Source organism: Hyperoodon ampullatus (assembly GCF_949752795.1).
Source record: "Hyperoodon ampullatus genome assembly, chromosome: 18".
NCBI lineage: Eukaryota > Metazoa > Chordata > Mammalia > Artiodactyla > Ziphiidae > Hyperoodon > Hyperoodon ampullatus.
The window spans coordinates 55,536,281-55,556,364 of NC_136931.1; the positions used below are offsets into that span (position 1 = coordinate 55,536,281).

Consider the following 20,084-nt stretch of genomic DNA (forward strand, 5'->3'; position numbering starts at 1 on the left):
CCAGACGCGCCGTCCCTCCACCAGGGGTTCAGCGGGAATCCCACCTGCCCCACACTCAGGTCCCCAGAAACCAGGATGCCGGAACTGAACCCAGCAAAGAGCGTGGTTTAGGCTATTTAACTCTGTCGTCGACTGAGAAGAAGATGTGTCCCACCCTCTAGCCCACAGCCCCGAGGTACATTTTCCAGGCTCAGTCCCGCCCCCGCGATCGAGTGGACGTGTTAGATTGGCCCCGCCCACGGTCCAAGCTCTGCCCGTCTTAGCCCCACCCAGTGTACCCCTAGTCCCAGTCTTCCAGGCTCGGCACCGCCCCCGCTTGGGGGGCGTGTCCAGGGCGGGGCTGGCCCGTCTGGCTCAGACCAGCGCCGGCTTTAAGCTGCCGTAGTTGAAGTTCTCGGTGCTGTAGGCTTGCGGCACGCTGTAGATGCCTGACTCGGGTTTCCAGTGGGGGCCGCCCCAGGGCAGCTCCAGCGGGCAGAAACGGTCGAGCCGGCGGAGTGGGTGCAGCGGGGGGCTGTAGGATTCTTGAGCCAGAGACAGCGCCCCGCGGTGCGGCACGACTGGCATCACCGGACGGGCGCGGGGCACGCGGATTTTCGGCGGCCGGAGTGGCCGAGAGGAGCACGGACCGGGCGGCTGCTTCGGGCCGGGGCCCCAGGCCTGGGGCGTCTCCCCGAAGCTCCAGGAGGTCATCGAGTCCTTGCGAGGGTAGCCTGACAACTCCTTCCTGTCGGGGATTGGGGTGGAGGCACGATGGGAAGGGCACAGCTAGATAGATCCTCGAGGACACATTTGTAGGAGTCAGGGACGCTTTAGGAAGCATGGGACTGGGGAGTCCTAGCCTGGATTCCTGGGTCCTCGAGGTATTTAAGGGCCTGGAACCTGGGACTTTTCGCATCCTCGGAAAAGAGTTATCTGGGGGACTCAAATACCAAAGGAGCCCGCCCTAGACCCTCAGGGCCACGTCCCCAGATCCAGAACTCCTTCTTGGGCCGTTTGCAGGCTTCCTGTTCCTGAGAGTTGACACTAAGTATACCAGGGCGCTAAAAAAGGTAGGGGCTGGATCTGAACTTCTGATTATTGCGCGTGCAGGAGCTGAAGGCCGAGACTACTGAGTCAGAGACGGGGAGCCAACACCGGGGGGCTCGGCGTCCCACCAGCCTATGCGGGGGCTGTGCAGGGGGGCGGTGCCAAGGGAGGATCCAGGCTCACTTCGAATAGGCCTGGAAGTCCCGGGCCGAAGTGGTCAGATAGAGCTGATGGCGGTCCAGGATGCCCTGGTCAGAAATAGTGAAAGGCCGGCCGGCCAGCTCGGGGTTCTTCGTCCAGGGGATCAGAGCCTGAGGAGGATCGCGGGAGGAGGGATGAGCAAGAAAGGTTTCAGACCCTTTCTCATGCCCTGTGTCCCAGACGGAATTCCTCTTCCTTCGGCCTCAACAGCGCCTCTGAACCAGGCCGACACCCGCCCCCAGAATCAGAATCCTTCCTGGCCAGTTGCACGCCAGTGCACTTCAGCTTCGCTACCCAAATCAGAACCCTTACTAGCCTCACCTCCAAAATCCAAATACTTTCTGCCCGTCATCGGACACAAAGCCAAGCACCCAGTCACTAAAAAACCTTCCCTGCTCCTCCCCTAGATTCAAACCTTCTCGGTCCCGCCCCTGGAATTCAGCGGCGCCTCGGGCGACTATTACTCCTTACACCACCCTACCACGGGAAGCCAGCCCCGCCTTCCGCCCCAGAGCGGCCTCAGAATATTCAAGCTCCGCCCACACGTACATTAGGCTACCTAGCTCAGCCCGCAGCCTCAGAACCGCCTCCTAGGCCCGCCCCAGGATGTACTAGCTGTGGCCCCAGCCTCAGAGCTGGGATTTCGGGCTTCCAGTCCCCTCCTCCTCCTGGCTCCGCCCCAAAAGGCCTAAGCCCCTTCCCCACTCAATGTAACCTCCAGATTCTGTCCCACTCTTTAGACCCCAGACTCAAAATTCCCTCAGACCCCGCCCCAGGGTCTCAAAGCTCTGCCAGATCCTGCCACTGCGGTTTTCTCCGCTACCTGGGAAGGGCCCCCTCGGTTGTGGTCCGCAAGCTCCAGGGGCTGGGGCCCGATGAAGGAGGTGGCGCCCCGGTCCAGGCTGGGCCAGCCGGTGTACTGCGCCCTCGTCTCACTGCACTGATGCTTTGTGATCAGAGGGAGGCGCCAGCCGCGGTGTCTGAGCTGCAAGAAGACGACGCGGGGAAACAACATGAGGGCGCACGGGACTCCAGTGCGGTCCCCAGCCCTGTCTCCCGCGGACCTGGGCATCCCAGAACCTTACTTTTTCCGCTACATCCTTGATCCCCACAATCTGCGTGCGGTCGGCAGGTTCTGGGGCCTTGGGCTGCGCGTAGGGCCCGCCGTGGGTCTTGGGCACGTGAGCTGAGCCCGAGGTTGTCTCCCATCTGCTGGTGACCTCGTCGAAAGCCCAAATATTCAAATCCTGCTTTGCGGCCGGGGGCAGGGGCTCCGCGACCGTGGACTGAGGAGAAGGTGCAGGACGTCAGCTAAAGGGACTCAGGAGTCTCGTCCGCAAGCCCTGATCCTTCCCAGTCAGTCCCCAGCCCCTTCCTACCGCCCGTTCCAGGCATCCAGGTTCCCTGACCCCTCCTCTCTCAGACCGAGTCCCCGGAACCCTCCTCCTTCTGTCAGACAGGACTCTAAGCCCGGAATCCCCTTTTCTCTCAGCAGGTGTCTGGATCCCCAGGCCCCTCCTTCAGTCTGGGCCCCCAGTCTCCTCTTGGCTAAGATCCTAGGGTCCTCTCACCTGCACAGTGGGCGGGGGAAAGGGCACGGGCGGGATAAAGTGGTGGGCGACGCCACTGCTGGTGAGATGCCAGCTGGGCTGGGATCCAGGCACCTCGGTCCCAGAGATGGGGGACCGTGGGGGACCGTAGCGCCGAGCTAGGGTCCGACCCGCCATGGTCCCACCCCCGCCCTGTAGCCTAGCAGGAGCCGGCTTGTTGTTGCTGTTGCCCCGGGTGACAGAACCCTCCCACCCTAAACCCAGCCAATGAAGGGCCTGCGGGCGTGCAGATGGATGGAGTGAGAAAGACTCCAGGAGGCAGGAGGGAGGAGGATATTGAGAGGGGAGTACAGAGACACCAAGAGGGGCACAAAAACTCAGAGAAATGGGGGGGTGGGGACGGAGACCCAGAGGGAGAGGAAGGCAGAAAGTGCGGGGGAGAGCAATAGAAGTCCAGAGTTCAGAGAGTTTGAGACCCAGAGAGGGGGCAGCAGAGAGAGGGGGACAGAGACCTGGGGTGGGGGGTGGTCAGATACCCAAAAATAGAGGAACAGAGGGAGAGGAGGGCAGAGCTACCCAGCGCATCAGGGAAGCCATGAGAAACATCCCCCTTTCCTATAGGGTCCCGGCCCTCTTGGCCACCTCCTCCTTCTGCCAGGACAGCCCACCTCGGCAGCAGAGGGCAGGGGTGAGGGGCTGGGTAACGACTTCCAGACTTCCCCAGGGCTCTCCCTCCCTCCTTGTGTGTGCTGAAGGACTCAGCATCAGCTTTGGCTTCTCCTGTCCTGCCTGCCTTTGATTTGGTTGAAAACTTCCACCTGGGTATGGGGGTACGAGAAGAGGGAGGGACCCACGGGGAAATACTTAGCAATAAAGGGGGGGGGGGTGGAAAGAGCTTTGCTGAATGAGAAAGAAACACACACAGGAATGGGTGAGACAGTGAGTGAGAAACAGGGACAGAAAGAGAGCTACTGACCCAGAGATGATGGGACAGGAATTTAGACACAGAGACAGCAAAGGAGGCGGCAGAAAAGAGAGCGGGAACCACAGACCCAGAACACAGAGATGTAGAAACAAGGGCAAAAGTGTGTGTCTGTGTTTGCATGCGGCTATGGAATGGTAATATATGAAGGGGTGTCCTGAGGGTGTGGGGTCTATCCCTGACTTCTCTTGTCACTTCCTCACTTTAAAGCCCTTTTGGGCAAAGCCTCTGCCTCCTCAGCCCCCATTATCTCATCCCACCAACCCGTTCTTCAGACAGGGAAAACTGAGGCTGCCTTCTGCAGCCTGGCCCAGGGTGCCACTGACCCCCTCATTCAGGCTTCTGGTGCCGCTTCTCCTGCTGGATTTTCCTGGCTCACTCTAGGCTGATCAGGGTCCAAATCACCCCTGATCCCAGCCAGGGGGCAGGCCAGTTGGTCAAAACCTCATGCTCTACTCAAGCTGGACAATGGTAAGGTCTATTTCTTTACTAGTATAGGGTAAAGGTTGGGACAGGGAAGAGGGGTAGAAACCTGATTCCAACTCCCCACCAAAGCCAAACTCTTAAGCATCCTGACCTCCTGTCATTCAAACTTGCTTGTGCTCCTGCTGTGATAGGTAGCTCACTACCTCAAAACAGAATATCTAAGCCAACACTTGCCCTATCTGACTAAGTAAGTTTTCTCATTCGAACCCCAGCTCCCAACTAGTTGCCTACATGTTCCAGTTTTTATGCTCCCACACACACTTCTTGACACATCCCCTGCTTGTCACTCTCTCCAGGGTGGGCAAGGTGATGTCCTCTGAGATCGCATGGTCAGCAACTTAGAAGCTGAGGGCCTCCAATGGTCAAATCCACCAGAGTTGATCTGACAAGTTGTGTATTAGAGTTCATAAACAGTAGGCACTCAGAAAATATTGGCTATCATCATCATCATCATTATTACCCTCAAGTTCATCCAAGAGAACTCCTATTCATCCTTCAGAACCCCATTTGGTTTCATCATCTGTCTTTCTTGCCCAGATTGAGCTCTCAAAATCAGAGAGCTGTGATTTTTGTGACCATTTGACGGGTTCCCAAACTGAGGCCTAGAGCAGCCAGGCCACCCCTGAGGTCTTTCAGCATCCAGCTCTCTTCTTCCTCTACCTGCCCAGTTCCCGGTCAAGGGCCTCAGGCCCGGCCAGTCCGGCTGAGGAGGGTGCAGACACAGGCAGTGTCAATTCGAATCCATCGCCAGCCCACACGGCCCTGGGCATCGGTAGTCAATGCCCGCACGTAGGACTGCTTGGCCTTACACTCAGACACCCAGTGCCTCCGGTCCACACCCCGGCAGCCTCCTCCACCCCCACCGGGGCCACCTTCCCCAGCGCTGTCAGCCTTGCAGCGGGTTTCAAAGAAGTACTGGCGAAGGGGATTGCCGCCAGCCGCAGGCACCTCGCCCAGCACCTCCACCTCGCGCCCACGCAGGTCCACAGCAGTCCGGCGGTCTGTCACCCAGCCGCTGACTGCATCACACACAGCCAGCTCTCCGCGGCGACTCGCTGGTGCTGTCTCACTCACCCCCCGCCGACTGCGGTTGGCCGGGCTGCCAGCTGGCTCCCCAAAGGCTCCAGCCTCCAGCAGGAAGAGCAGAGGGGGCCCAGCGGGGGTACCCCTCGACAGGGCTACTCGGGGGGACAAGAGGTCCCACTCGGGGACTAGAAATGGGGGCAGGGGTGAGGATGAGGCGTGGGGCTCCATTGGGACACTGGGGAGGAGGAAAAGTAGGAGGATGGGGAGGGAGCCTGAGGGGTGGGGGAGCATCTCGCTGAGCACCTGAGGATAGAGAGAAGGAAGCTGGAATTAGAGTGAAGGATAATAACTTAGTGGTGGGGGGGCCGATGGGAACTTCTGTGTGCCAGAACCACAGGGAGGCGGTTCTGGCACTTGTTCTAGAACTTTGGGGGACCCTATATTCTAGGACTTCGATAATGCCCAACTTCTAGATTAATCATAATTAGTCTACTATTATTACTATTAATAGCCAACAAATGGGGAAATACAGTCAAATGGGGAAATACAGGCTCAGAGAGGTTAGTGACTTGCACCAGGTCACACAGCCAGCAAATGCCGGAAGTGGAACTTGAACCCTGTCCCAGCAACTCCACTGTGCCATCCTGCCTCTACAACCCCAAGGAACCCTAAGCCCTGCAGCCTGGAGGAGGTTTGAGTTTCCAAAATTCTGAGAAAGGTCATGTCCTGGAATCCTAGGGAGACCCAAGTTCAGCTTAAAACTGCCACTGTGAAGGCAAGACACTTCCTCTCAGGTGGGGCTTCAGTCTCCCTGTCCATGAAATTGGCCCAGGGCTGGGAGACACTGGCAGGGTTGTGCATATTGCAGTTTCTCTAGAACATTCTGGAAGCCTGTGGATTCTGGGACAGGATGGCCTGGAGAGGACTGAGAAGAAGTGGGTGGTTACCAGACCTGTCAGCACCTCCTCCGCCTCCGAGCTCCGGGGTTGGGGGCCCCCAGGCTCCGGGGGGCCCCTGTGGGGGACGCAGGTGGCCCCCTCCTTCCTGACATCTCAGGAGAGGGAGGGGGCAACCACCTAGCGGAGGAAGGGAACAGGTAGGTTATAGAGGCAGGTGGAGGCGGGGGCCTGAACACTCCCCTTCTCAGTGTTCCTTTTAAAGTGTAAGGGACCAAGAGTCAAGGCTGCATCCCCCTGCTAGAGGCCCCTGCCCTGCCCAGGTGATGGCTCCTGGGTGGAAAGCAGATGGGGGGAGGAGAGGGGAGGGGAGACGCTGAGGATGAAGGAGGCTGGAAAAGATCACATCCTCCTCAGCCCATTCATCTCTCAGACAGGGCGGGCGCAGGGCTGGCCTGGACACCCGGGTGTCTGAGGGCCCACACTTAAGAAGCCCCGGGTCCCGGAGGCTGCTTCCTGGAATGTTCTCTCCTCAGAGGACAGGCCAGGGCCCGTCCAAGACTTCTATTGCACATACCTGGCGTGGCCGCCTGCCCTGGCTGGGCGATGGGGAAATGGGAAGGGGGAATTGTGAAGAGGGGCACATGTTGACCCAACCAGAACCCGGAGTGTAGGTTTCCAGCTGCCTCCTGCCTCAGATCTGGAGTCTTGGGCCCTAGCTGCCCCCTCCCTTAGGAGAACAGGCTCTCGCCCCCTCCTCACTCAGACCCAAGAGCCCCGGCCCCAGCTGCCTCCTCTTTCAGGAACTCAGGTCCCCAGCTCCCTCCCTCAGATGCGGGAGTCCAGGTCCCCAAATCCCTCTTCCTTCAAACCCAGGAGTCCGGACCCCCGGTGCCCTCCTCCTTCAGACCCTGGAGTTTTGGAGTTCAAGCTCCTTCCCAGGTACTCAGATATACGGACTCCCCGGCCCTCCCTCCCGGAGAAGGTTTAGCCAGGGGGTCCGGACTCCTGAGACCCCGCTGGGGGTCACGGGCTGTCCCTCTGAGACACTGACCTCCTGCCTCAGTTTCCTCCGCCAGGCCCCGCCCCCGCCGGCCCCGCCCCCGTCCCTCCCTACCCGGGGGCAGGGCGACCCGGACGCCGGAATCCCGGGGGAGGAGGCGCGGCGGCGGCTCTTACCTGGGGCGCACTCCTCGGCTCCCCCGGCTGCCCCTGGCGCGGCAGCGGCTCCTCCTCCTGCTCGCTGGCTGCAGGGACGCCCGCTCGCCCACCGGCTCCTCGCGGCACCAGCTCCCGAGGGCCCGGGTCGGGGGCGGGGGCGGGGCGGCGCCCGACGGCGGAGGAGGGGCCGGGGGATCCCGCCTTCCACACGCGTGCCGAGACCTTGGAAGCCCGGCCTGGCTAGCTCAGCCCTCCGCCCGCCTCAGTCCCAGGAGGCCAGGCGCCAGCACCCCCCCCTCCTTCCCTCAGACCCAGGAGTCCGGGTCCCCCAGACCCCTCCTCCCGCAGACTCCGGAGTCTGGGCCCGCGCAGCGCCCTCCTCCTTCAGACTCAGAGGAGTCTGGACCCCCAGCCCCTTCTTCCTCAGACCCAGGAGTCTGGGCCTGAGATTCCTTTGCGTTCTTCTGCCAGTGAAGTGTCAATCCCCGGGCAGATTCCCACCCTCCGCTCTCATCCCCAACTCTCCCGGGAGCCCCAGGCCAGACATTAACCAGCTGGGCTCGGGGAGTGATAAGGCCCGAGGCCCCGGGGAGACGCTGGGTGAGGGGAGGTCTCTCCCACATAAGTCCTCTCTGCTGGAATTTCCTGGATGGGGACTGGGGAGAGGGTCTTGTCCTGAGTTCAGATAAGAGCAACTCAAGGTATTCCAGGACCCGGAGATAGACAAAGATGTGATTTGGCAACAGAATGACCTGCTTAGAGAAAGAAAGTGAATAGTGACAGATGAAGGGAGGTGGGGGAAAGGCACAAAAATGGAGAGTAAAAGGGGACAGACTCCCAGAGAAAGAGGGAGACAGAAACCCAGAGAGAGAGAGAAGACACAGATGCAGAGAGAGGAGACAGACATGCTGAGAAAAGGGGACAGAACCCCACAAGGGGGACAGAGACCCAGAGAAAGAGGGACCTTAAGACAGACGGAGATCAGACAGGAGTTGGAGTCCCGGGACAGACTTAACGCCTCACCCCTCCCCTGGAGCTATTTTCAGGAGGAAAGCCGACACCTGCCTTCGTGGAGGAGGGGGGGTCATCCCGTACCCCTCCCTCAGCCTAAATATAGCGTGGCAAGGTGGCGGGAAGGGTGTCCCCGGATTAGGGTGTTCCCCTCACTTCTCCCCATCCGAGCCAAGGCCACATAGAAGGCTGCTGCGGTTGTTTATTGGGGTGGAGGAGGGGCGCTTCCCAGTCTTTTGAGTGTCCACTCAGGTCACTTCCCTGACCTCGCCATGCTTCCCATACCCCTAAGCACCCAACATGCCCCACCCCCTACCAGAGGAACTTTATGCAACTTTCAGTCTCTGACGGGGTAGTAGGGGTGAGTTTTCAAAGAGGAATGGGAGACAGTTTCCGTCTCTCCCTCGCTCCTTGGGTCTCCCTCCCCCTCTCTCTGTATCCCTCTCCTCTCTGTCTGGGTCCCTGTCCCTCTCTCTTCTCTGGATCTCTGGCCCCTCCTCTCTGGTCTGTTCCCCCTTCTATGGGTCTTTGTCCTCCCTCCTGTCTCTGACCCCCTCCCAGACCGCTGCCCTCTTCGCTCCTGCTCTCCCTCCTCCCCTTGGGTATCTCTGTCCTCTCTGCACGTATCTCTTCCTCTTTGGGTCCCCGTGCTGGGCTCTGTGCCTGCCTCCCAGACTCTGCCCTGTGTCTGCCACTGTGAGGGGGTCTGTCTGTCTCCGTTTCTTTTCCAAAGTGCCTTTCTCTCCATTTCGGAGAGAAGTGTTATATTATTTAAAGGTTACATTATTTTCAACCTTTATCAAACACTTCTCACAGTCTGTACCTTCTTCTATCTCTCTGTGTAAAAAGGTGGTTGGATTAAATCAGGGGTTTCCAAACGGAATTTGTTAGCCACATTGTGAGTTGTCAAGAGAGACCCCTCAAACCAGTTCACACCCTCTGATGCATCACACTGGTGCTCCTAAGTGAGATTCCATTTGACCAAAAAAGAAAGGGGGGTGGTTTCCTAGCTAAAAATAACAACAACCCTCTGTAAACCACTGGATGGATTTTAATAAATTAATACAAGTACTTTGAAAGTTACCTGGCACATAGGCAGCCCTATACATGTTAGTGACGTAACCATCCTCCTCTTCTTCCTCCTCCAAATGCCCTTTTAGTACTGAAAGACCTCTGACCTTGGGTAACCCCCTCCCCTCTGAGCCTTAGTTTCCTCATTTGTGAGAAATGAGGCTGTTAGACTCGGGAAGTCCTGTGCAGACCAGCAGGCTGATGGGGACATGTAGGGTCAAGCAGCAGGCCCCAAGTCCAGCCCCGCGTCCCTCGCCGGGGACAAGCCATGAGACCTTGGGAAGCCACTCCCATGCTCTGAGACACTGCTTTCTCCCCAGGAAGATAGAGTGGGCCCTGCAGTTTGTCTGACACACTTCTTGAGCTGCGGGAGGATAGGTTGGTGCATCCTGATTTGGGATCCCTTTGTGATTCCATGGAATACACCGTGCATCTCTCTCAGGTTTAGGGGCACTGACTTTTTCTGACTTTTTCTTTGTTGGTTCTCTTTCTCTGGGGTGCTCTGGTCTCTTTCCAACTCTGGGTCTCTGTCTCCCCTCTCTCTGGGTCTTTTTCCCCTCTTGGGGTTTCTTTCTCTTTCTTTCTCCGGGTCTCTAACCCTCCCCAGCTCTCTGTCCCCCTCCTCTGGGTTTCTATCCCCCCATCATGTCTGAACAGAGTACAGGTTCTCCCCCTTTCCCCTTCCCTTGTGGCTCTGATCTCCATGTCTGGAAGGAAAACTCTATGGGAAGACAGATAGAGAAGGGGTTTGAATGGCAAAACGAAGCAGGTGTGGGGTAAACGGAAGGGGCATCTACATCTTCCAAGTTCACCCAGAAGCCTTCTGTGTGACCAACTGAATCTACAAATACAGAACCTAGCCCTGCCCCTTATAGGGATGACACCGGGCAAGCCAGTTCAGCTGGTCTCCTAGAGTCCACATACCATATTCACTCCCTGACACATGATTCCTTCCCGGTGCTGTTATCCTTGGGTCCTGGCGCTACCACTAAATGCAAAACAAACCAGCATGGCCCTGTGGTGCTCATACAAACAGTCCAGCTCAACCCAACGTTCCTACAGCACTCAAGGACGCAACTTGATGTAATCCAAATCAAACAGTTGTATGACCCAACTGAACTGGTCCTACGAGGTTCACATGATTATACAACTCATTACGACTCAACTCATTGTAGCCCCAACAAACTTCTAGCCACATAACTCTACACAATTTAACACAACAGAACCCTGAAAGACTCCTATGCTCATACATTCCAACCCAACTTAACCTCATACGACCTAGAAAGCTCACATTCTATCACATGGCTCTTCGTATCTCTACATGACTCACAAGTTCACAGAACTTAAAATAACATGGCCCTAGAAGAACCACAAAGCCACGCAGTTTACAGTGTCTCAACCCAACTCTATAGCACCATGCATGAACACACAATCAGTCCCAACGGTGACCACCTTACTTGATCCAACATGGCCCTAGGGGACTCATAAAACCACAGAATCCTGCATAATGCACTTGGACAAGACTCACCTACACTCGTAACCCAACCCGACCCAACCTGGAACTAAGAAACTCACAGAATTATGTGACAAAACCTATCGCAATACTACCCCAAGCTTTACACAACCCAGTACAATACAAACCGATGGAGCCCCCCCTCAAATCAGCATAATCCATTGCCATTCGCTGTCACCTAAGGAGGTACCCACAGGAGCTACCAATCCACAACTCAAGACCCAATAAGACTTAGTGTTGCCCAACTCATTACCACTTAACTTAGTTCTTCCTAAACCCAACACCCTCCCCCCAACTTTCCTTCCTCCCTCCCTCCCTCCCTCCAAGGAAATGTGAGGTTCTGCAGACCTCAACTGTCCCTCACACTTCGGTGACCATGTGTTTCCCAGGGGGAGCCCAGAGGAGTGGAGGTGGGAGCTCAGGAACCTCTTGATCCACAAACCCCCCATTGACCTTGCCCTCCAGTGGGCAACAGGGCTGCGTGTCCACATGGCTGTACATCCCAGCCTCTTCGTCATCTGTCTCCCGGTGGTAAAAGTAGCTGAAGTTGGAGACAATGACTGGCACAGGTAGGGAAATGGTCAGCACGCCGGCAATGGCGCACAGAGAGCCCACTATCTTGCCGCCCACAGTGACGGGCGCCATGTCTCCATAGCCAACTGTGGTCATAGTGACCACCGCCCACCAGAAGGACTCAGGGATGCTGGTGAAATGGGAGTCTGCCCGCTCGGCCTCAGCGAAGTAGACTGCGCTGGAGAAGAGAACCACACCAATGAAAAGGAAGAAGATGAGGAGGCCCAGCTCTCGCATGGAGGCTCTTAAGGTCTGGCCCAAGATCTGCAGGCCCTTTGAGTGCCGGGACAGCTTGAAGATGCGGAAGACGCGTACCAGTCGGATGACTCGCAGGATGGCCAGTGACATGGCTGGCTGGCCCACCCCCCGCTGCTGGGCCAGCTCGGTACCCAGTGCCACAAAGTAAGGCAGGATGGCCACGAAATCGATGAGGTTCATCACATTCTTGAAGAAGGCTGTCTTGCTTGGGCAGGCCGCCAGGCGCACCAGCAGCTCGAAGGAGAACCAACAGATGCACAATGTCTCCACCACAAAGAACGGGTCATCGAAGGGCAAGCGAGGTGGGGGTCCAGGCACTGGGCTGGAGCCGTTCAGCCGAGCCGGAAACTGCAGAGAGGAAGGGGTTCAGGGAGGACCATGCCAGGGCTGGGACGCACTGGAATGGCCATATTTCCTGTTTAAATATTCAACTACTTCTTTACAAATTGGTCAATAGCTGCTGCCCCCAGAACCCCGGTGACCTAGCTGTAGTACACTCCTTCTCGGGACCCCCAGGGAAGGCTGACTTTAGGGTCCCTGATCCTTCATTGGCAGGGCCTCCTGAAATAATGCTTGAGTAGGGCTCAATCTCTTCCCTCCCAAAATCCCGCCCCCAGAGTTGAATTTCCAGATGGGGACGGTCCCCATCCTAGCCCCACTCCCTTGTGCCCTGCCCTCCCCAAACCCAGCCTGGACCATAATGGTTAAAGACCTTATCTTTATGCCAAAACCCGGGCCCCTCCCCTCACGGCCCTCAGCTCAGCTTTCTTTATGATGGATTCCTTTTGCCCCAATCCTCAGGCCCCACCCCTCGATCTGCAGCTCCCTCGGTGGCTGTCTTCAGGTTCCAGATCTCACTACCTCCAGCCCATCCTTCCCATTGGTTACTGCCAGCCGTATAGACCCCCGATTTTTCAGTCTCTCCTTACTCCTCAGTTTTGATTTCTTAATACACCTGTCCTCCTGTGCTCCTGCCCTCCAAAAGTTGGGTTTCTCACCTACCTCAGCGCACGCCTTCTGAAAAGGCAGGTCCTCCTATTTAGATCCTCAGGCCCCGCCCCATTAAGCTACACCTTTCCCGCCCCCAGCCCAGGATTTAATGTAGAGTCCCCTGGTCTGGCGCCGTCCCTGGCTTGCCCACCTCTCACAGGCCTTTGCCCACCTTTGACTGGTCAGGTCTTCCAACCAGGCCCCCAATGCCTTGCCCATCCACAGCCAGGACCCACCGTCCTGAGAGGCCCCACCTACCATTGCCCCTTACCCCACTTTGTGATTGGCCAGGACCCCGTGGACCTCGTCCAGCTCCTCCCAAATCCCGCCTCTCCACACGCAGGCCCCGCCCCCTCACCGGGCCAGCTGCAGCCACCCCGGCGAGCCCCGAGTTGTCGCGGTCGTCGCGGAAGTCGGGCAGCGTCTCGAGGCAGAAGACGACGATGGAGACGAGGATGACGAGCACTGAGACAACGGCGAGCACGCGCGCGGCCTGCGAGCTCTCGGGGAACTCGAAGAGCAGCCAGAGCTGGCGCGCGAAGGCGCGGCGGGGCAGGGGGCGCTCCGATGGCAAGGGGCAGCCCTCCTCCTCGCGCAGGCGCGCTAGCGCCGCGGCGCCCAGCCCATAGAAGGCCACCTCCTCCAGGAAGACGTCGAGCGGCACGTGCGCCGGCCGCCGCAGGCGCCCGCCCGACTGGTAGTAATAGAGTACCGCGTCGAAGCTGGGCCGGTGCCGGTCGAAGAAGTACTCGCGGCGCGCGCCGTCGTAGAAACGTCTGCGGCGCACCGGGTCCCCCAGCAGCGTGTCCGGGAAGCGGCCCAGCGTGCGCGCCCGGGTCTCGAAGCGCAGCCCAGCCACGTTGAGCACCACTCGCTCGCAGCAGGCGCACGGCGGCGGGCACCCGGGTTCCATGGCGCGCGCAGCCACGGCGACCCGCGGACGGACGTGTGGCCCCGACGCCCGGCCCGGCCCGGCCCCGCCTCGGCCGCCGCCGCCGCCGCCGCCCCAGCCTGGTGTCCGGTGTCCACGCGTAAAAATAGCCCGGCCGTGCGGCCAGGACGCGGGGGAGGGGGCGCCGTGACCCCGGCGGGGCAGAGGGCCGGGCGCCCTCTGCCGGGGCGCTCTCCCTTTACCCCCAGGCGACGCGGCGCTGCGCTTTCTCCGGGTCCACCTGGCCTTTGGGGTTCCTTTTCCTCTGTCTCTCCATCGCCTGAGATCTCTGTCCTGCGTCTCTCCGGGTTTCCGTGTATGTCTCTCGTCTGTGTTTTTATGAGTATCTGAGCCGCTCTGTTGGAGTCACAAATTTCCATCTCTTTGTCTCTCTCTCTCTCTCTCTCTCGTTCTTTTGTATGTCTCTGTGTCTGGCTATGTCTTCACTTTGAGTCTCTCTGTATCTCTGATCTCGGGGTTGTATCTCTGAGTATCTCTATGGGTCATTTATCTCTGAGCTTTGCCGTTCTAGGGTCATCTGTGTCTGGGGATTCCCGTCAGTCTCTGTGTCTTGGTCTCTCCGAATCTCCGTCTTCCTTTTGATTCTTGTATCTCTATCTCTCTTTATTTCTTGTCTCTCTTGGTCTCTGTCTTTCCCCTCTGTCTGGGTCTCTCTGCTTCTTGTCTCTCTGGGTCTCTTCTCTCTCATTACCTCTCAGCCCACTGTGTCTCTGTCCCTGGGATTCTCTGGGTCTCCCCTTTGGGTATCTTTCTTTCCCTGTTTCTCTGAATTACTGCAAGTCTCTGTCTCAGGGCCTCTGGAGGACCGAGCCTCTCCCGAGTCATATCTCTGAATCTCTCTCTGACATTCACCCTAGGTTGTCTCTGCCATTGTCCTGGTGGTTTCCCCATCCTGGGGATGCTCCAGCAGCTCTAAACCCTGAGCATGTGTCCCCCACACGGGGTGCCCTCGCTCGGGTTGCCCCTACCCCCACCCCCCGGGTCTCCACCTGGATTCTCTGCCAGACTTTCTTAGACCCAGCAAAGCCTGAGCTGCAGCCCTGAATAGTGCAAAAGGAGGCCAGGCCTGCCAGGAACAGGTCAGGGGCGGGCTGGGGAAATGCCGCAGGGTCACTCGAAGGGACCAAAGGACAGATAGACGATGGCCTTCCAGCCACCGGTGTCCTATGACACGGGGTAAAAATAGCCCCATCTGATGTGCTTGGCGGGAAATCGTGGGGATTGGACACCCGGACTCCAGGGAATGAGGCCCCGGGCGCCCTCTGCTGGGGGAGTAGAGAGAGACACTAAAGGTTTTAACTCCCTAGGAATTCTGGCCCTCTTTCTCTGCCTGTCTACAATTTCTTTCTGGGATGCTATGTCACCATCCATCTGGATTTCTGTTTCCCTTTCTCTTTGTCTATGTCCCTTTCTTTCATGGTCTTTGGCCCTACCCGTGTCTGGGTCCCTGTCTCCCCATCTCTCTGGGCTTTTCCCTTCTTTCTGGTCTCCTCTTTTTTTTTTTCTCATTCTCAGAGCCCACAGAGATCCCTCTTTGTGGGTTTCTGAATGCTCTGTGTGCACCGATCTCTCCTCCTGCCTGCAGCCCTATCTCTTAACACCCTCCTACCACTGAGCCTGGAGGTGGGCGCTCCTTCTTGCCACTTCCAGACAATTCTCCCTCCCTCAGCTCCTTTGAAGCTCAAGTTATCCATGGACACCTCTTCCCAGCCTTCCCTAAAGAACTCATCCCTTTCCCTTCTGCCCGCTCCCACTCTTTCAGGGAAGATTTTCAATCCTGGCTCTATATCCATCACTCTAAAACGACTGTCATAATTCCTTTTTTTTTCATAATTCTTAATAATTTCAATATCCCCATATAGATGATTCTGCTAAAACCTGGCCTGTACCCGGTTGTCTTTTCTAAAAAGGACCATATTTTTTGTCTGAGCCATGTCACACCCTATCTTGTGGAGTCCATTCTGCAGCTGTTGGTGAGACCCTCAACTAACAGACCACCTTGGAAGAGACGCAGTGTGATTTCCGAGGTTGGATCATAAAAGGCAACGTTCCACCCCACTCTTTTCCTTGGGACACTTGTGCAGGCTAGATGACAAGGCCCATGTGGAGAGGACCCTAGGCTACTAAACTCACAGCTGATCCCCAGCACCAGCCTGCAGCCACATGAGTGAGCCATCTTAGAAGCACATCCTCCTGCCCCAGCCAGGCTACCCGCTGGAGGAGAGATAAGCATTCTCCCTGAGGCCCTGCCCAGCTTGCAGATTTGTGAGTGAGATAAATGATCTTTATTGTTTTCAGTCATACAGTCTTTGGGTGGTTTGTTAACACACACCATGATACTAGGTAATCCACACATGGCCTCTTGGTACTCTGAACCCATCATTTCCATCCATCTTGCCCTCTGATCTACCCCAGCTCCCTTCCTTCCTTCCTTTTTTACAGTTTTATTGAGCTACAATTCACATACCATACAGTTCACTCATTTAAAGTATACGACATGGGACTTCCCTGATGGTGCAGTGGTTAAGAATCCGCCTGCCGATGCAGGGGACACGGGTTCAATCCCTGGTCTGGGAAGATCTCACATGCCTCAGAGCAACTGAGCCCTCGAGCCACAACTACTGAGCCTGCATGCTGTAACGACTTAGACACCACTGCAATGAGAAGCCCGTGCACCACAGGGAAGAGCAGCCCCCACTCGCCACTAGAGAAAGCCCACGCACAGCAATGAAGACCCAATGCAGCCAAAAATTTTTAAAAATAAAATAAATTTAAAATAAAATAATTAAAAAAAATAAAGTATACAACACAATGGTTCTTCCTATATTCATAAGAGTTTTGCATGCATCACTGCAATCAATTTTAGGCAAGTTTTGTTTTCCCCCCAAAGAAACTCTACACCCATATCTATCTGTCCCCCTTGATTGTGCCACCCACTTTCTTGGTCATACCCTTGTCCTTGTCATTATCAGTAACTACACGCCCTTAAAACTTTTTTTTTTTTTTTTTTGGCCATACGGCACGGCTTGCGGGATCTTAGTTCCCTGACTAAGGATTAAACCTGGGCCACAGCAGTGAAAGTGCCAAGTCCTAACCACTGGACCGCCAGGGAACTCCCCAAACTCTATTTTTTTCTTCCTCTTTTTTGTTTGTTTTTGTTTTTTATGGGAGTTTAGTTGATTTCCTCTTCTTTTTTAAAAAAATTATTTTATTCAAGTATAGTTGATTTACAATGTCAATTTCTGCTGCACAGCACAGTGATAAAGTTATACATAAATATACTTTTTCCTCTTCTTTTCCATTTTGGTTCATCACAGGATACTGAATATAGTTCCCTGTGCTACACAGTAGGCAAACTGTATTTTTATCATCCCATTCTCTGTCCATGCGCTCCCTTTTTCCACCAACCAAATTAAAAAAAAAAAAAAAAACTTTCAAGGGAGTTCCCTGGTGACTTAGTGGTTAGGATTCTTGTCTTTCACTGCCATGGCCTGGGGTTCAATCCCTGGTCAGGGAACTGAGATTCTGCAAGCTGTGGGGGGGTGCAGCAAAAAAATAAATAAATAAAAATAAAGCCAAATTTCAAGCCCACCAGCAGGTACAATGCATTGACCCCATTAGATTCTCATTATCTTTGACTCCCCCCATCTTGTCATCCCTTCCCTCTTCCCCCCGCTTCCACCGTTCCACGGTCCCCCATAAAGTCACTCTCCTTCGGATGTCTTTCCCTTCTTTACCTATGATCCCCTCCAGGGCACTGCTGGGGTGAAACCCTAACCCTAGTAAATCCTCTCACCCACTCTGTGCCTTCCCAGGGGGCTCTGAGGGGGGCTGGATCCCAAATCCCAGCCCTCCTGTGACCCTGCTCTGTGTCCTTCATCAAGGTACGCTCAGCACCCGCCCCCACACAAGATGGCCATTCCCCATCTTCATTCTCCTCAAATCCCCACCGCACCCTCGTCCTCCTCACCTTCAAGTCAGCTGATCCCCTCGCTCCTCATTCTTCTGAAAGCGTCGAGGCTACCAGACACTTCATCTTCCCACAGCCCATTCTATCAGCTGCCCAGATGCTCTGCTTTTCATCTGTCCCTCCCAATACAAGACCAACATCTTGCCTTGTGTACTGGGTCCCATCTCTCTGTCCTGCCTGCAGACTCAGCTCCTGTCATCACTCCTAATTCTCTTGTATCATTAATATGCGAGGCAGAATGATGTCCCCACACACACACCCCCGGAAGATGTCCACGTCCTAATTCCCAGAACCTTTGAATATGTTGGGCTGGCCAAAAAGTGCCTTTGGTTTTTAAAGACACATTTTTCATTTTCACCAAGAACTTTATTGAACAACGTATTCACCTTTTTGTTCCACTACCTTCTGCCATTTTTCAGGCAACTTCATAATTCCATATTCCCCAAACTTCTTAACCTTTTTGAGCAAAGAACTGTTCCAGGTGCCTTTTACAGTCTTCCAGGGAACTGAAATTTTTTCCATTAAGAGAATTTTGCAAAGACCGAAATAAATGGAAATCCGAAGGTGCAATGACTGGTGAATATGAATATGGTGGATGAATCAGAACTTCCCAGCCAAGCTGTAACACTTTTTGCCTGGTCATCAAAGAAACATTCAGTCTTGCGTTATCCTGATGGACGATTATGCGTTTTCTGTTGACTAATTCTGGACGGTTTTCATCGAGTGCTGCTGCTTTCATTTGGTCTAATTGGGAGCAGTACTTGTTGGAATTAATCATCTGGTTTTCCAGAAGGAGCTCATAATAGAGGACTCCTTTCCAATCCGATCATATACACAACATCACCTTCTCTGGATGAAGACCAGCCCCTGGTGTGGTTGGCGGTGGTACATTTCACTTGCTCCATGATCTCATGCGTTCCACATGATTGTACACTAACCACTTTTCATTGCCCGTCACAATTTGTTTTAAAAACGGAACGTTTTTGTTACGTTTAAGTAGAGAATCACATGCAGAAATACAGTCAAGCAAGTTTTTTTCGCTTAACTTATGTGGAACCCAAACATCAAAGGGATGAAGATAATCAAGCTGGTGCAAATGATTTTCAACGCTTGATTTGGATATTTTGTGTGTCAGCTATCTCCCGTGTGGTATAATGTTTTGTTTTGTTTTATTTTTTAAATTTTATTTATTTATTTGTTTGCTTGTTTTGGCTGCATTGGGTCTTCGTTGCTGTGCATGGGCTTTCTCTAGTTGTGGCGAGTAGGAGCTACTCTTCGTTGCGGTGCGTGGGCTTCTCGTTGCGGTGGCTTCTCTTGTTGCAGAGCAGGGGCTCTAGGCACACGGGCTTCAGTAGCTGTGGCACATGGGCTCAGTAGTTGTGGCGCATGGGCTTAGTTGCTCCGCAGCATGTGGGATCTTCCTGAACCAGGGCTCAAACCCGTGTCCCTTGCATTGGCAGGTGGATTCTTAACCACTGTGCCACCAGGGAAGCCCTGCGTGGTATAATGTTGATTGTACTCAATTAATGTCTCGATTTGATCTCTATCAACTTCAACTGGTCTACCGGACCGTGGAGCATCGTCCAGCGAGAAATCTCCAGGACGAAACTTAACAAACCACTTTTGACATGTTCAGTCAGTCACAGGACCTTCTCCATACACTGCACAAATCTTTTTTTTTGCGTTTCAGTTGCGTTTTTACCTTTCTTGAAATAATAAAGCATAACATGCCGAAAATGTTGCTTTTTTTCTTCCATCTTCAATATTAAAATGGCTACACAAAAATTCACCAGTTTTGATACGTCTTTTTTTAAATGCACGCTGATATGACAAGCTGTCACATACAATCTAACAAAATTGTTTCAAATGAGGTTAAAGACAACTAAGTGCTACTAGAGCCATCTTATGGAAAAAAACGAATGAACCTTTTGGCCAACCCAATACTATATGACAAAATTTGTGGGTGTGATTAAATTAAGGCTCTTGAGTTGGGGAGATTATCCCAGATGACCTCGGTGGCCCCAAGGTAATCACAAGGGTCTTTACAAGAAGGAGGTAGGAAGGTCAGATTCTCAGATGATGTGAGGATAGACGTACAGGTAAGAAATTAAAATAAAATGGAAAATACTTAAAAATGGGGACTTCCCTGGTGGCCAGGTGGTTAAGACTCCATGCTTCCACTGCAGGGGGCATGAGTTTGATCCCTGGCTGGGGAACTAAGATCCTGCACGCTGTGCATGGTGCTGGGGGAAAAGAAGATAAAAGACAAAAAATAATAATAATTAAAAATGAAAAAACAAAAAAAGTAGAAGTCAGAGAGGAGAGAGATACTACTTTGCTGACTGTGAAGTTGGAGGGAAGGGCCATGAACCAGGGAATATAGGCAGCCTCTAGAAGCTGGAGAAAGCAAACAAG

At 54.7% G+C, this 20,084-nt stretch overlaps 3 protein-coding genes across 3 annotated transcripts; all 3 read right to left on the minus strand.

Annotated features, from left to right (window-relative positions):
• Positions 1-354: 354 nt before the first annotated feature.
• Positions 355-2,957, minus strand: SAXO3 (stabilizer of axonemal microtubules 3; the record flags this gene model as incomplete). The annotated part of the gene is made up of 5 exons (XM_079723621.1): positions 355-727; positions 1,213-1,340; positions 2,054-2,215; positions 2,316-2,516; positions 2,802-2,957. The coding sequence occupies 5 exons, from the start codon at positions 2,955-2,957 to the stop codon at positions 355-357; spliced, it is 1,020 nt and encodes a 339-aa protein (XP_079579747.1).
• Positions 2,958-4,696: 1,739 nt separating this feature from the next.
• On the minus strand, positions 4,697-5,565 carry NTF4 (neurotrophin 4; the record flags this gene model as incomplete). Its single annotated transcript, XM_079723688.1, has 1 exon — positions 4,697-5,565. The coding sequence occupies one exon, from the start codon at positions 5,563-5,565 to the stop codon at positions 4,933-4,935; it is 633 nt and encodes a 210-aa protein (XP_079579814.1). The 3' UTR covers positions 4,697-4,932.
• A 5,721-nt stretch (positions 5,566-11,286) lies between these two features.
• KCNA7 (potassium voltage-gated channel subfamily A member 7) lies at positions 11,287-13,702 on the minus strand (the record flags this gene model as incomplete). Its single annotated transcript, XM_079723755.1, has 2 exons — positions 13,106-13,702; positions 11,287-12,105 (listed from the first exon to the last, which is right to left on the minus strand). Exons 1-2 carry the CDS (start codon positions 13,658-13,660, stop codon positions 11,287-11,289), a joined length of 1,374 nt encoding a protein of 457 aa, XP_079579881.1. The 5' UTR covers positions 13,661-13,702.
• Between the last annotated feature and the right edge of the window lie 6,382 nt (positions 13,703-20,084).